This window comes from Mustelus asterias, chromosome 6 (assembly GCF_964213995.1).
Source record: "Mustelus asterias chromosome 6, sMusAst1.hap1.1, whole genome shotgun sequence".
Lineage (NCBI taxonomy): Eukaryota > Metazoa > Chordata > Chondrichthyes > Carcharhiniformes > Triakidae > Mustelus > Mustelus asterias.
This window is the reverse complement of record NC_135806.1, coordinates 43716495-43733672: the sequence shown is the minus strand read 5'-3', so window position 1 is coordinate 43733672 and position 17178 is coordinate 43716495. Positions and strand designations below refer to the sequence as shown.

The following is a 17178-nucleotide window of genomic DNA, read 5'->3' as shown; positions in this document are numbered from 1 at the left end:
AGTGCAAAGGTAATTGCTTTTATGGCCTGACAATAATGAAGAGAATGGGTTTATGAAATTAATTAGACTGGGATTAATTTAATGCCATATTACTCTTGGACTATAATGATAGTCTTCCTCAACAATTCAACCTCTACAATTAAGGTTTGCCATCACTCACTTTGGGGGCAGACAGAGGCTGCGGAGTATTTACCCATGAACGCTCTCACTCTGTGCAGCTCATCTTCTCACTCTGTTGACACTTCAATCTCAACTGCATCCTAGTCCTTTTCTACTGTCACCAGTAGCAGGCAATTAACTACACAAAGAATAAATAGGGCAGCACAGCGGTTTGCACTGCTGCCTCACATCACCAGGGACCCGGGTTCAGTTCCTGGCTCGGGTCATGTCTGTGCGGAGTCTGCACATTCTGTGTCTGCGTGGGATTCCTCCGGGTGCTCCGGTTTCTTCCCACAGTCTGAAAGACGTGCTGGTTTGGTGTATTGGCCATGCTAAATTCTCCCTCAGTGCAACCCGAACAGGCGCCGGAGTGTGGTGACTAGGAGATATTCACAGTAACTTCATTGCAGTGTTAATGTTAGGCTACTTGTGACACTAGTAAATAAACTTAAATTTAAATGTTTTTTTAAACCTTGAAAAATATTTAAATAATGTTCTGAAGTGGTTGCAGTAGTGCCCATTGGTTTATGTTTTGATTTTTGGCCAGACTCCGAGGTCTGGTGGGGTCTGGTTAGGGGTGCAGAGGTTTTGTTTAAAGGAGACTAGTGTGAGATTCAAGACACTTGCTCAGTCAATAAAGCCACATGTTTCCCCAGAGTTTAAACCAACAAAAATAAATTCAACTATACAGGGTCAGAAAGATAAAACGAGTTACAAGTAGGTATGAGGTACATGTGAATTAACTAGGCAGCTGTGGTTGAACACACCACACTACAAGTGGCTGATGCAACCAAGGTGGAGTCCATGGATTTCACAGATGTAAGTAAACATTATGAGTCAACCAATCTCACTGAAACTCTCTCTCACGAGGCATTCCTGTCTTCACCCTTCAAAAATCTAACTTGGGAATTCTCTCTCGAAGTTGCTCCTACTTGGACAGCATCAATGCCAGCCACCTCGTAGGGTTTCGTTCTTGTGTCTTGAGATTCCATTCTCCTGGATTCCTGATTAAATGCTCAAGCATCAACTCAAGCACAATTTCAGATCTTTGGCCTTGTTGAGTAGAATACTACTGCTCCAAAGGAGTACTTTTGTCCCAACGGCACAAAGCACTGAGTCACCAACCTTTGGCTGCCTCCTTAGACCTTCAGGGTTTCTCCTGAGTCTTCTTCACTTCAAGTGTGATACCCACTGTCCTTTTCTTATTTGGAGCCTTTATTTTACTGCTTTTCTTTGTACTCTTTGTTTGGGGCCTGTCCCTATCCCTTCTCCCTTTGGGACCTGTCCTTGCCCCTGACTGGGACACTTGCCTTCTTGATAGCTCCCAGTCACCTGACCTGGGTTTTCATGCGTTTCCTTATGCACTGGATCTAAATAAAATATAAAAATGCTGATCCTTGTATGTGCAGCCTGCTCCAGATCTGTGCAGGCACAAAAGCTCTGAGGTCCATCTGGGATTGAAGTTCTTGATCTCTGCACTCCTTTCCATAACATTTCAGTTTAGCCATTCCATCTCCTCCACTGAGGAGGAGGATGGGGGAAACCATATATTCCGAAGGTGGAATAGAAGACAGTTACCTGTGCTAATTTTATCCACTGTTTTTAATTTGGGTAGGGACGTGCCCATTGCTCGGCTGGCATGAGGCCTGGGCAATCTTTACTTCAACCTAATTAGCATGTGCTAAGGCTTAACTGTGCCTGAGTGCAATGCTATGGCGAGGTGGCCAGTGGTAAGAATCTGCAGAAGGCCACCACAAGGGACCTCAGGAAACAAAAAGTTAAGTGGTTGAAAGGAAGGTCAGAAGACACCCGAGACCCCTGGCACAAAAAATGCCTTAACAAAGATGAAAAGATTGAACTCACCTGGAACATTACAGGAGCCAATCCAACATCCTGATAGATTTTGTTCTGAGACCAACACTGGACATCACAGCTATGACCAGTGGTTAAAATTGCATCAGGTTCAGAATTATGTCATCAGACCCAAATAATTAAATATTGCCGAGGCTTCCAGCTGCCTGAAGAGACAACCTGACCCATCCTGGAACGTCCACTAAGATCAAATGGCATTGGATAGTAACAAAGTGGCAATGGAATGGTAAGTACACTCGCATGATTTTAGAGCAGGAATGATTCCTGCCAGCGCAACGTCATGCCGGTGAGGTAGGGAGATTCCGAGAGGGTGTGGGGGCGAGGTGATAGTATGCTGACCTCGCTACTGATATTGAGATGCATTTAAATTAATGTTAATAAGCAAGCAAGCAAGCTGCGTTCATGCCTGACAAGTTGATTTAAAACTGCCCCCATTGCTGTATCACTCAGATCAAATATTTTCAGAGGGCTTAAGAAAGATGTAGGGGGCGATCTTCCACTTGTCCCAACCATCGACCAGTGTGGTGAGGTGGTAAGATAGTGCAGGAGGCAAAAAGTCAGATTTGTCCGGAGCCAAACTGTTTGGTATCTTCCTAGCTCCTTTTTACAGGTGCAAACTGCTTCACGCCCAAAATAAGTATGATTGGCATGAATTTAAACGCATCTCAATATCAGCAAGTTCAGCATGCTATCATCCAGCTCCCACACCCTCTCGGAATCTCCCTACCTCACCGGCATGACGTCACACTGGCAGGAATCAGTCCTGCTCAATAAAAATGCGGTTTATGTGCAGCAGTAGTGAGGGGGAGCGAGGTGGTGAGTACCAACCCCTGGAGTGTAGCGGGGGGGGGTCTCAGCTGCTGCTGTACGGTAGGGTGGGGGGCTTGCATTGTTGCAGAGGTTTGGGGGGGGCTCGTGCCATTCTGGAGCTACTCAGGTTGGGACTCGTCACTGGCTTGTGTTGCGTGCATTCCCCCTGGCTGCCCAGCAACCCTCCGAGGGGTTGCTTATGAGGGTGGTTCCCAGCCCCCCTGATATTGCCATGGTCACCCTGCCATCTGTCTGCCAGGCAGGCTCTGTGACTGACCGCTGACATTCCATCCCAGACCCACTAACAGTGACGGGCACCAGCTCTGCCAGCTGCTGCTCCAATCAAGAGGGCTCTGCAGTGTTGCCTTCGATGGGAACCCAACCCATGATAGTACAAGGGTGCCCCTCTCCCGTCTGTCTGAACTGTTAGCCATTCCTGGAAGCCACTGCAGGTGGGTGCATTAATGTCTGTGATGCAGGAGTTCCCAAAAGGGACCCCCCTCACGCATATTCATACGCTCCCCCGTGCCTGCCACGGTGATGATGTGGCAGCGGTTGGCAGCCTATTGAGATGGTACATGATACTGGGATGGTGTTGGGTTGCCAGCGTCCAGACTCATGAGGACATTGGTTGCTGGGAGGAAGTGATGGGTCCAGTATGGATAACCTTGCTGACTCTCTCTCCTTCCCATCCCAGAGATAACATGGATTTTGCCATGCAGCCCATTGAGCTGGCTGAGAGAATTGCGGCAATGGAGGAAGAGGAGGAGGAGGAGCGAGACATGTGACTGTGGCAAGACCAACTCAGGCCAAAGGACACAACAGAAGAAGAGGGGGCCGCTGGCTGGAGGCAGGAGACGGGTACCCATCAGGCCCAGGGAGGGATGGTGAATGTCAGAGACGGGGACCCCGACACGACAAGACCCGTGTGTCTTTCACTGAGTTGTCGGATGCCATGTGCTGCTGCAGATTGTGTCTCGGCAAGGAGATAGTGCGGCATTCGTGCCATGTGCTCACATACCTTGCACCTTGAGAGACCTGAGGGCATCTGCTCCTGGTGGCAGTGAGGGTCATGGCGGCCCTCACCTTTTACTCTACCAGGACCTTCCAGGCCAGCTGCGGGACCTCTGCGGCATCACTCAATCTTCAATTCACCAGTGCGTACATGAGGTGATGGATCCCCTGTTTACTTGTGCCCAGCAGGAAGGCCAGGCTGCAAGCTTCCCCACCATCACCGGCATGCCCCATGTGCAAAGGGACATTGACAGCACGGGATGTGGTTGAGTGGGTGCGGTATGTTGGGCCCATGCCTCAGCAGGCAGGGATTGTGAAAGGGAGGTGCCAGAGAGGGTGGAGGAAGGTGCTAGGGGGTCGGGTGCTGGGAGGCCACAGGGTGTAAGGGAGTGGCTTCGACCTGGACATTGCGGGTGTGATAGACTGAACTGATGTCAGGACGGGATAGACACTCACCCTTGCTGTCCAAATGAGGTTATTCATTGTGGCTCTGGCCTCCGGTCCTCCATGCCATTGCGGCGGGAACTGATCGCCACTGCTGCCAACACCCAGCCTGCATTGCTGGCCCAACCCCTGGCCCGCCAGCTGTCCCAGGCAAAAAAGATTGCCCTCCTCTCCACGGCATCCAGCATCCGTCCCAGTTCCCCCTCGATGAACCATGGGGCCACTATTCCTGGTGTGACTGACAGTGCGTCCATCGTTAGTGTTTATATGGAGCTCCTCCCCTGCTTAACAGCACTCAGCTGCGGCCAGTTTGGGCGAGTCACGTGCTTGAAGTCTCCATTCCGGTGAGAATCGCATGGAGGATTTTCATCGCACTAAGTCAGAAAGTCAGAGGTTTACAGCATGGAAACAGGCCCTTCGGCCCAACTTGTCCATGCCGCCCTTTTTTTTAAACCCCTAAGCTAATCCCAATTGCCCGTATTTGGCCCATATCCCTCCATACCCATCGTACCCATGTAACTGTCTAAATGCTTTTTAAAAGATAAAATTGTACCCGCCTCTACTACTACCTCTGGCAGCTTGTTCCAGACGCTCACCATCCTCTGTGTGAAAAAATTGCCCCTCTGGACACTTTTGTATCTCTCCCCCTCTCACCTTAAAGTTTTAGACTCCCCTACCTTTGGGAAAAGATATTGACTATCTACCTTGTCTATGCCCCTCATTATTTTATAGACCTCTATAAGATCACCCCTCAGCCTCCTACGCTCCAGAGAAAAAAGTCCCAGTCTATTCAGCCTCTCCTTATAACTCAATCCATCAAGTCCCAGTAGCATCCTAGTAAATCTTTTCTGCACTCTTTCTAGTTTAATAATATCCTTTCTATAATAGGGTGACCAGAATTGCACGCAGTATTCCAAGTGTGGCCTTACCAATGTCTTGTACAACTTCAACAAAATGTCCCAAATCCTGTATTCAATGTTCTGACCGATGAAACCAAGCATGCCGAATGCCTTCTTCACCACTCTGTCCACCTGTGACTCCACTTTCAAGGAGCTATGAACATGTACCCCTAGATCTCTTTGTTCTGTAACTCTCCCCAACGCCCTACCATTAACTGAGTAAGTCCTGCCCTGGTTCAATCTACCAAAATGCATTACCTCGCATTTGTCTAAATTAAACTCCATCTGCCATTCGTCAGCCCACTGGCCCAATTGATCAAGATCCCGTTGCAATTGGAGATAACTTTCTTCACTGTCCACTATGCCACCAATCTTGGTGTCATCTGCAAACTTACTAACCATGCCCCATATATTCTCATCCAAATCATTAATATAAATGACAAATAACAGTGGACCCAGCACTGATCCCTGAGACACACCGCTGGTCACAGGCCTCCAGTTTGAAAAACAACTCTCTACAACCACCCTCTGGCTTCTGTCAAGAAGCCAATTTTGTATCCATTTAGATACCTCACCCTGGATCCCATGAGATTTAATTTTATGCAACAATCTACCATGTGATACCTTGTCAAAGGCCTTGCTAAAGTCCATGTAGACAACATCAACTGCACTGCCCTCATCTACCTTCTTGGTTACCCCTTCAAAAAACTCAATTAAATTTGTGATACATGATTTTCCACTCACAAAGCCATGCTGACTGTCCCTAATCAATCCTTGCATCTCTAAATGCCTGTAGATCCTGTCTCTCAAAATACCTTCCAACAATTTACCCACCACAGATGTGAGGTTCACTGGCCTGTAGTTCCCAGGCTTTTCCCTGCAGCTCTTATTAAACAAAGGCACAACATTTGCCACTCTCGTGTTGAATGATTGCAGTGTGGGGCGCACCACAAAGATTGGAGCAATTTCCTTCCATTTTCAGACTTTTTTGACACATAGACCGGAATTTTCCGACTGTTCGTTTTAACAGGATTTTCCTATCCTGCTGCGGCGAATGGAGATTTGGCTTGTCACCAAAATCTCCGTTTTCGCTGCAATGGGAGCGTGACGTGAATGGCCGGTAAGATCACGCCCTTAGAATCTTTCTGGGAAGATCGCCCACGTAATTTCAGACTCAGTGGAAGCATCCTCAACCCAGCATTTCTATTATTCCAACTCCTTTTTTCTATCACTAAAATAACATAGATGAACTTAAGAAATATGCTACCGGCACTTCTGGGCCAGATTTCAGAGTTCTGATATCCGCCAAGGAGCCTTTTTTATAAAGCCTATGGTAAATTATGTAGAGGTCTTTTAGATGTAGCCCGAGTACAGAGAGTTCCCAGTGTAAAGCACATGAAAAGAATATGACCAGGACCAGGTGTGGTTTTCCTCCTCGCTTTAATTTACCACAAAACCGATCACTCTCAGCAATGCAACTACTTCAGATTTGTTTGCAATAATAAAGAAGTGATGAAGTAGTTCATTATTGACATCCTTAATGCAATAAACAAGATAAACAATAAATTTACTTTGAAAGCTAAACCTAATTTCCCAAAGGTTTAAGACAGCAAACATGTTGCGTTATTCCATGTTTTTTTTTTAAAAACAAAACTGTGACTATCCCCGTTCAGCAGCCAGACTGCATCACTACCTTCAAAGACAACCAGACTCTAGAAGAGGCTTTCATCCTGACTTCTACCATGTGGAAATAAACCCCTTTGCTTTCACCTCCTTTCAAAATCATGAGCCAATCTGGTCCTCCTGAGAACTGTAGTCGAAATAATCCTAATATTTTGAAAACCTTCACTTTGAAGATTTGCAAGGCCAAGTGAAAAGAGGTTTATCGCCACAAATACAATTCACTCAGACTTTACATTTCAGTTGTCTGGATAATTTCATTCAAGTTGTTAGACCAGAATGTTTTACATGGCTGGTTAAAAATCTATGCGGTAAGCCCAATTCATTTCTCAGGTTGGTGGATAATTTAATTGGGAAGCGATGTCCACATTCAAAAAAAGCTCACGTTAACCATCTCCTGGTATATTAGATTTGACACTGGCATAACAACTGCATCCAGCTTGAAGTGTTCATTGATATTAGGCTACATGGCACGAGGTAAGACAAGTTCAAACCAACCCACAGATCAGAAGCTGCTTCTACTCCTTCAGGTGTTGAATTTCAAGAAAACCTGTGACAGAGATCGAGAACTCTCGCTCTATGCTTGTGCTTTTCTTAATCTGGAATTACTTGATTCTGGACGTGGAAGAATAGTGGAAGCTTCATTTCACAGTCCTAACATTCCTTGTCTTGATGGGAACAAAATTAACCAAAAAAAATTGAACAAGAGGAAAGATAAAGATTCCATGACTCTGTTGTAACCCCATTGAACATCTAGTCTATTAAGTTATTCTAATCAATGTATCTTATGTACATAAGGCAGCGTTATATTAGAAACTGTAAACTGATAGCATGCTGAATCTGCTACACAGCTGAATTCCCTATTTCTGCAACATGGGAGGTAGCGCTGAGCAGAGACCAAACAGTTTCTCCTGGAGAGGCAGAAGGGAAACGGGAATTAGATTGGAGAAGCTAATGTTGAATATCTCTGCCAGCTGATGCAAAGTAATGGCTGAAATGTGAGAGACAGTCCCCATCCTGTGGCTCACATTTACTACATGCCTTGGGGAGAAGATAAAAGGGTTCTTATTCTGTTTTCTTAAAATAAATGCTGAACTACCTTGCTAAAAAAACCCTAAAATTAGTAAACACATACATTCTTTATCATTTTCACATTTTGTCTGCTATTTGATTGGATTGATTAAATGAATAAACATGCTGTCATATTCAAACCATATGCTTCAAAAATTCACTGAGTAAATAGAGGGTTCATGAAAAGTAACTCCATCCCATTTTATCCTGTTGAGGACGATTGCTTAAATAATGTCATTAATTCACAAATTAGTGATGAAAACTTTTTCCAAAAGAATGATTAAAATAGAATCACGTGTGGCGATTCCACCCATTGAACCAGTGCTAACACTCCAACTCACCGCATAAATGCCTTTTAATCTTTTCATTTCAGACAGTTATTTACTTTTGTTAAAATTTCATGGCTTCTGCTTTCATAACTTTTTGGCTGGGCATTTTATGTTCTTACAAACCTCTATCTGAGAAATAAACACTCCTAACCTTTCTCTTAGGGTGGTATTAAATTTGTGCCCTCCAGCTAATTTGTGCTCTCCAGTCAACTGGCCAATGGAGTCCAACGGTCGATGAGATGTGTCTAATGCTTTGTGCTTATGTGTACATCTTTGCTTCTCATTGTTAGCTCGTACCCACTGGCTAGCAGCAATGCAAAAGAGAAGTCCAATTGTGTAAATCTCTCCCCATCAGAACACAACTTCTGCAACAGCAAGTCCTCAGCTCATGGTGACACATAAAAACTGAGGCTCTCACAACACTAGGCTAAAGTTTTAGAGGAAGTCAGACAAAGTTTGGTCCCTAAACATGCAGTGTGCAAGCCCATTGGCATGTGGCCATACCCTGGCACTCATGAACCAAATATCCCAGCTGTGGGTGAATACCTCCACTGACTTGATGATACCTCGGTAGAGTTGAAGGCTAAGGAAGTAAACCCTGACAAAAAATCTGGAGTGGAGACCAAAGGTAGACTGATGTCTAAATGTGTAAATTTTCTGACAGTTCCTGCAACCAAGCCAGTGCCAAATGTAATGAGTGCTGCATACCTTTGGACTCAACCAGCATCTACATAAAATTTGCCCAGGCTTGTGTCCTGAAAAGGACGCATTGGTTTCGCAGCACAGCATGGGAGACTTCAGTTACACAAATGATGAGCCCAACTCAAATGGCATAGAGAACAGTGCTACAGGCTGCCTCCAGTGATGAGAGGGACCATTGTGTCCCACTGGATCAGCCACTACCCTAACAATCAGGCAGCTTCTGACTAGTGAACTGCTGACCCTCCACCATCTATCTGCTTCAATGGGTGTTTGGAGCTCAAGAGTCTGCTCAACAAATGGGCGGAATCCATTGCTCCAGGCAAACAAGCAAGAAAGAAACATGGCACAAACTCGGAGATTGATAAGCTGAAATGCCAGGACCATGGTCACAGACTGACAGATAACTTGTCAATAACGCACGCAAGACAGCTGTGATCTTTTGGCTGAACATCAAAATAGCAATCCTCCTTGAAACAAAGCTTGTCGAGAGTGGATCACTGAATGAAAAACATCACACATTCATTTAGCAAAGGAAGAGTTCAGAGGAAACGTGTGAGCAAGGTATAAGCTTTGTTGTTGGAAACTCAGTTATCATTGATAGAATCTCCCACAAATGGTGAGGGCTCGGAACGTGTTCTGTTCATTCGCTTCTCAACTTACAGTGCCAGTTAACTCCATGAGCATTTATGCTCCGATGCTGTGTTCCATTACAGGGGTGAAAGACCAGTTCTATGAGGAGCTTAACACTGCTAAAAGTAGAATCCACAAATCAGGACATCTTTATCTACCGGAGGATTTCAATGAATGAGTGAGCATGAATCATGAGATATGGCCCCCTCAAGCCTCAGAGACCACAGTAGAGGAAAGATAAATGAGAATGGACATAATTGAGCTTTGCTGCCACCATGAGCTTCAAGTAACATTTTTTTCAGAACAAAACGCGTCTCAAGGCATATTAGAGACATCCAACATCAGGGCATTGATATCAGCTGGATCTGATCATCAGCAGACATGGCTCTCTGAACAGCATTCGCAATGGATACAGCTACCACAGTGCTGTCCGTGATGCCGATCACTCTGTAGTGCTCAAAGATGAGGATGCAATCCTTGAAGATTTTTTGTCCAAAAAAGAAATGCTGACCTCATATCAACGTCAGTCATTCTTGTTTCCCTAGATAATCAGTTCCCTAACTTAAATGTGTAAGCGCCTCCAGTATTCCCACAAAGTGCTGAAATGAAATGGAATATACTTTGAGACACCATCTACAATACTGCTCTCCCAATAAATGGGAAGCAAGATTGGAAAAATGCTGACTGGTTCAATGCTAACATCACTGTGATGGAATCTGTCATTGAAGCCAAGTGGTCTCGCTTTCATTAATCATAAAAGGTCAGAGCAAGAATATTTCCAATGGCTCTTTTGCATTCAGAGTTAAGTGAAACAGACTGCTAGACAGTGCCACAATGACTACTGGTTCTAACTTCGCCACGCTGTCCTGATATCCTTCAACATAGAGAATGTCAAGAGCCATGTGTGAAGGAATCAGAAAGGCATCAAATCCATCATTAAAGAAAATGGCTTCAATGAAAATAAAGGCAGGGGAGGTCATCACTAATTGCAATAAAAAGTTGAAGAGAGGGGTGGAACACTACCTCAGATCTTGTTCTTTAAGGAAGCTCTATGCACCACAGAAAGCCTGCTGGTCGTGGCAGAGCTGGACAGCGAACCCATGGTACACTTAGCGAAGCTTGCCATGGGCAAAGCTCCAGGTGTTGATGTTATAGTGCCTGAACTCATCAAGCATGCAAAACTGGCACTCCTGCAGAATCTACATAGTCTTCTCTGTCTCTGTAGAAGGGAAGAGGCAGTGCCCCACGATATGCATGATGCAAAGATAGTGACACTGTACAAGAACAAGGCCAACCATAGTGATTACAGCCAACTATCGAGGCAGCGCCCTGCTAAGCATCATGAGAAAGGTATTTGTCAGATTGCAAATTCTGGCTGAACGTATCTATGCTTAATCCCAGAGAGGTTTCAAACTGGAAGATTTAGCATTGACAAGATCTTCTCAGTCTGGCAGCTACAAGAGAATTGTCATGAACAAAGGAGACCACTCTACATTGCCTTCATCGATCCTATCAAGGCATTCAACCATGTGAGCTGAGACTATTAGGCTGCTGGAAAAAACTGGCTGCCTGCCAAAGCTGCTCAATGTGATCTCCTCTTTCTATGCCAACACGATGAATAATGTCAGCTACAACATGGCAACCTTGGAACCCTTTTAGATCTGCATCAATATATGCTTTGCCAAGCCAACAATGCCTGCACTGCCTTGGCTACGTTCATCAGATGGATGAAGGCCCTATCCCCAAAACCTTTAAACAAAAGCAAAATACTGCGGATGCTGGAATCTGAAACAAAAAACAGAAAATCTCAGCAGGCCTGACAGCATCTGTGGGGAGAGAATAGAGCCAATGTTTCAAGTCTAGATGACCCTTCGAACGAAGGGTCATCTAGACTCGAAATGTTGGCTCTATTTTCTTCCCAACAACCTTTAGTATGTTGAATTGTACACTGGGACACCATCTACTGGATGTCCATAACGCCACAAGGACATCTGCGAGTGAGATCTGAAGATAGCGGATTTGACACTGACAACTGGGAGATAGTAATTGAAGTCTATGACTTAATGACTTCTGGAGGCTGACAGTTTGGAAGGGCATTGGAAGAGGTGAGTAGAAAAAAAATGCTCAGCTGGCCATGGAGAGGGCCCAGAAATAAAAACAGAAGTTAACAAATCCTACACCTGTTCAGTCCATTGTCTTCCTCAGCAGTGAATGTATAGACTGCCGTGAGAGAATGGAGCTCCTGAGCCACACCAGGCAATGTTTAACAAAGAGTTGGCCACCATGGCAAAAAAAATGATCTCACGAGGATGCCATTCTAGGCCAGTGCAAATAGCTTCTGAAAGTAACATGCCTAAAATGCACACAAGCTTCTAGCTGCTATTTAACTATTTTTCAAAAAACAAAGGTTTGTCTTAACTGTGTGTGTGCATGTGCGTATGTGTATGTGCATGCATGCATGCATGCGTGTGCGCGCGTGCACATTGCGCATGTGTATGCATGAGGTCACATGTTTGTGGGGAGGACATGATGCATGTGTCTAAACCCTTCATCCTCTACTCCTTTTGAAGTTTAATTTAGTAGATATGTTCTCTTACTTTTCCTTCCAAAATGTATCTGTCTTCACATTAATTTTCATGCAACATCTATCCGCCCAATCTGCTAGCTTTCTGCGCTCCTCAAGTTGCTTAATGTCCTCCGTAGTGAACCATATTCCCTAATTTACATGTTTCCATATTGTGCATATATTATATCTCCACAAACTCACACACTGATCCGTTGTGTTCATGGTTGCTAATAGAGAGTGTATGGCCTTCAGGTGAAATGGGATTAGAGAGCAAGGGATAGATACATTTCAGACACTATTGATATATTCAGTTCGTATTTTATATACACAAATGCACACAGGGCATACAAATGAGCAATGTGTTTTAATACTTGCCACGGTCAGAACTGCTCATGCAGTTTCATGTCTTAAGAAACTGGTGATCATTTATGATTTCCAAATCTATGTAACAGCTGCTGTCAATAGGAATATCCTTTCAAAAACACTTACTCAGCAGCAGATTAGTTCTAGTTATATTCTACTTGACCACTCAATACTAATGATTAAAGATAAGGATTTATTTGTGGCACAGGAGGTATTCACTAAGAGGCTTATACAAAGAGAAAGCTCATTATCGTCCTAAACCAAGAAACAAAACAAATGCTAATACATCTGAATCAATTTACCTACCTGTTCATGGATGTCAACCACCACAGCATTCTGCTGTGGAGGGTGTGCGGCAGGGTGGAGCATGCGGGGAGATACATTCGGAGGGTGAAATGCTCTGGGCTCCTCTGCAGCTGGCTGTTGTCCATAAGGATGGTGGTGGTAGTTTTCGTCTTGGCTCACAGAACTATGTCTAGTCAGTCTTTCTCGTCTCCCTCGTTGACGCCTAACAGGAGGACTGTGCAAAAGCAGATCAGAACAGTTAATAGTACAAATATTTATAGTGCAGTGGAGTTGAACAATATCTGGTTTTGATCAGCAGCTTCATTGTTTGACCCATATAAGCGATATTATAGGTTTTAACCTGTGATTTACCATATATTGCATGATCTTAAACAAATTAATGTAATTAGATTCTTATTTTCAAACCTTAATGTAAATAAAACCAATGACAGGTATCTTACACAGAATATTTATGTAACATTTGAATCTCAAAAACATTTCTGAAAATTTAAGTCTAACAAAATCAATAAATGGTTACTAGGAACAAAGGATTAAGAGTAGGCCACGAGGCCTCTCAAGCCTGCTCCACCATTCAACTAGATCATCTTCTACCTCCACCATTTTTCTGCACTATCTCCATGTCCCTTGATAGCTTTAATATTGGGAAATCTATCAATCTCATGCTGTATACTTGGCGTCAGGGCTGAGATTTCAGCCTTTGTTCATTTTGGAAAATGTTGATGGAAGCAAAACCGGTGTTTCACCACTTTATTTTTTACTCTACTTCTTTCACTGCTACAATTAGCAAAGACAGTAATTTGTATCCCCCAAGTGTACTGGAATGTGTTATTTTTATCATGTTGCTAAAACAAGGTTTATATTTTTAGCTGAAACAGCATCTGCTTCATCATATGATTTGTCCAGTGAAGAATGTTTGGCTTTTGAAAAAAATACTCCTAACATTGTTCATTGCATGAAGCAAACCATATGATGGAAACTTATAACTTCAGCAAAAAATGCAAACTGCATAGTGAAAGAATAACGCCTTCCCACCACACCTTTATTGACTTTGAGCAGGAGCCAGAATTTATCCTTGCTCTTTGAAGTCCACCTTCAAATAAACCAAATATAGCTGAATCTCTGCGTCCTTGCAATATCCAAATCATTAGGTGTATAAATTCCTCTGTTAATATGTTTGCCAGTGTGTTAGCATTAGGTTGCTTTATGCTCAGTTGTGACAAAGTGGCTAGTACATTCATTTTGAACTAGTTAAGAAGTGCTCTAAGAAAAGCACCTAGTGGAATTTTAGGCTTTAAATGATAGTGTACACCAAATAGCATTTTCTTCTAGTCCTGGTTCTAAAGAACATCAGAAAACATTTTCTTTAAATCCCTAAAGTATTTTCTTCTTTCTGCTTTATAGAACTGACATCCCACTCATCTTTGAAGATGAACAATACCGATTAGAATTAGTGAAATGTATGGAAGCACATTTTTCATTGGTGGTATCCTTTGGACTAAAAATTGTGATATCATTTTTTAAAAATGACACCACAAGGTTCAAATGTTAACTTCAGTTTGACACATTTCAAACAGATGTAATCCCATAAAGTGCATCACAATATCATTTTCATTTGAAGAGCCAATGCAGCTTAAGCACTGTAAAATTGCAATATATAGAGACCTCCTTAACGGGCATCTAATTTACAACTATTTACCTTCTTCTGTTTCGTGCAGGTGTATTGCATCTTTCCCCTGAGAAATGATGTTGATTTGGTCGAGCTGAGGGAGGTCGCCTATTAGATGTCATCTCCCATGGTCGCATTGGTGGTGATGGGGCAGGAGATACTGCTGTATATTCAAAAAACGAATGAGAGAGGCGTTGGCGCTTAGGACTTGGGCTTTCTTCACTCTGCATCATCACAAGAAAAAACAACTCATTAATAATATTCTTTTCCACAAAGGCATACAATATGGTTCCCTTACTAATCTTTAGAACATGGTCCGGCTCTGACAGAGACAGTTTAATGAAAACCTTCCTCAAACACTGGCCTGATTATTAAGGGAAGGCAGGAAGGGGAGGGGTGAACCATTGGCAGCTGGGAAATCCAAAAATTTCAGAAAAGTGGCAGTCCTGCTAAATTTTACTGCAAAATTCTGCAGTATTCTGCTCCTTACATGGTTAGATTGAAGGATGTCAGGGAAGAAAACCTGCGCTATAATTCAAAGAATTGAGGGGCATGAAGGAACAAAATTAATTATTTCACAGGTTTGAATCCACTGACTGAAATAGCAGATGCACAAAATTTGCGATGGCAAAATATGATTTGGCTCAACATTCTTGTTATGGTTTAGTGAACAGATCATACTTCAAGGAAGATGACTTACTAATCTAAAGTATTACAGGCTAACGGTTTCCATTTGTTTTGCCAAAACTGTTCCAGGATATTCACACTATTTTGTGCTTTATTGGGCTGAAGGAGGCCAAACTGTATGTAATTGGCAACATTTTCCAACTAGCAAATGGCAATAGATACCTTACCCGTTATTCCTCCCACAATTTTTGCCAAATAAAGCATCACTTAACCACTTCAAATATATGCAGAGTGCTGCCTGACAGGCTTTTTAAACTTTCAACAATCCCAACCATCATAGGGCACTGTTTAGCCACGTGCATGTGCTAGCTTTCCTCACATTTGCTCCTGATTTAATATGCTTGGCAGCCCTGAAACATCTTTCAAACGCCAATTCTCCTTGAAATTGCTCCAAACCTTTGGTTGTGTTACACAACTTTTATTTCCAAACTTCAGTTTACAAAATAAACTACCATGCAAGGCTTTAGAAAATCATGGCACATTATTTTTCCTTTTGGATTTAGTTACATTTAGGAAAGATTAGAGAATTACAAAATGTGTACAATACTCAAAGTGTGATTTGTGGCTGATATGTTGTGATGAGTAACATAGCACCTAACAGAAATCTTGTTCTTTAAAAAAACATTGCAACATTGAGTTTAAGATGTTCCAAATACCTCTGTACCAGTTTACCTCTGAACTTATTATTCAGCCCATCCCTAACTTTCAAATGGAACTTGACTGCGGTAACAAAACATATATTGACAACTAAATCATTTAAAGTGTCTCTTCTCTTGGAGCTCATCTTAAACCATCCATGGTTTCTAAGATAAATTTTATCCTACGTCCATCCTCCACTGCATTGGATTTAGCAATGCATCCTAAAGGGATTTTTCAGAGCTCATCTTTAATTGGCATTCTGTTTGCAGACAACGATTGGAAGGAGGCTGAGCTTGGAATGTGCTGGAAGGGAAAGTGGGAGAGATTATTTGGTTGGGGGAGATAACCACATGATCATCAAGCATACGGAGGCAGAAATTGCAGGTTTGCCAAGTGAGCCAGGAGGAAGCTCTCCTTACCATCCTAGCTCACCAGCAATAGTGGAAAAGTACTTATCTGCTGGATCTGGCAGATACTGTTTCCTTTTGGTGCAAGGTTTCCTGATCCCTAGGAAATGTGCAGTTGAGGCATTGAATCGAAGTTGCTGTCAAAGTCTGAGGCATGGAGCTTTACTTAAATACAATAATTATTAACCTAACCCTCAAAAGCGGGTTGTTCACCAATCCCAAACTCATCCAGGTTGAACAAGGAGTGTTTGTAGTCGGTTGGATTTTAACAGTTTAAACCTCCTTTTCCCCAACATCCTCCTCATCATCTCACCCATCCAGATGGGATTAAAATTACCCCCAAATCTAGATCATACGTCTGGGTCCCAAAAATGCAAGACTACTGGCAGATGCTGGAAATCGGAAATAAAAATGGAAAGTATTAGAAATACTCAGCTGGTCTAGAAACATGTGTGCAGAGCGAGATACGTGCGGTTACGGGGATGGGGCCTGGGTGGGATTGTTCTTGGTGCAGGCTTGATGGGTTGAATGGCCTCCTCCTGCATCGCAGGCATTTTACAAAACAAGTTAACATTTCAAGTCATTCACCTTTCATCAGAGTGGAGTTCAACAATTTCAGATCATAACATTGCTCATATTTTTAATTGCTGATAATTTTAACCTGTCCTATTACAACACTATCCTAGTTGTAAATCCAAAATCCAAAAATACCAGTTGTCTGAAATTTTTTGAACAGACCCACCCAACTCAGACTCACCACTAACAGCACTGCAGCAAATCATGAAATAGTGAATGTGATAGCCTTTCTGATTATTCTGGTGCCCTGCTTCTACGTTGCACAGTATGACATCTAAATTATAGCATTTAAGAGGGGAAAGGAGTCAAAACTATTCTTATATGAGTAACAGCCTTTGGTTATTTCAGTGGGAAGACA

At 43.1% G+C, this 17178-nt stretch overlaps 1 protein-coding gene across 3 annotated transcripts in view; it reads right to left on the bottom strand.

Annotated features, from left to right (window-relative positions):
• LOC144494833 (E3 ubiquitin-protein ligase RNF38) overlaps nt 1-17178 on the bottom strand; it is a 195147-nt gene that overhangs the window by 40730 nt on the left and 137239 nt on the right. For all 3 annotated transcript variants that reach the window (XM_078214235.1, XM_078214236.1, XM_078214237.1), the window contains 2 exons: nt 14542-14735; nt 12846-13059 (listed from right to left, as the gene is read on the bottom strand). In XM_078214235.1, coding sequence (XP_078070361.1) covers nt 12846-13059; nt 14542-14735 — 408 coding nt within the window. The remainder of the gene's footprint in view (nt 1-12845; nt 13060-14541; nt 14736-17178) is intronic.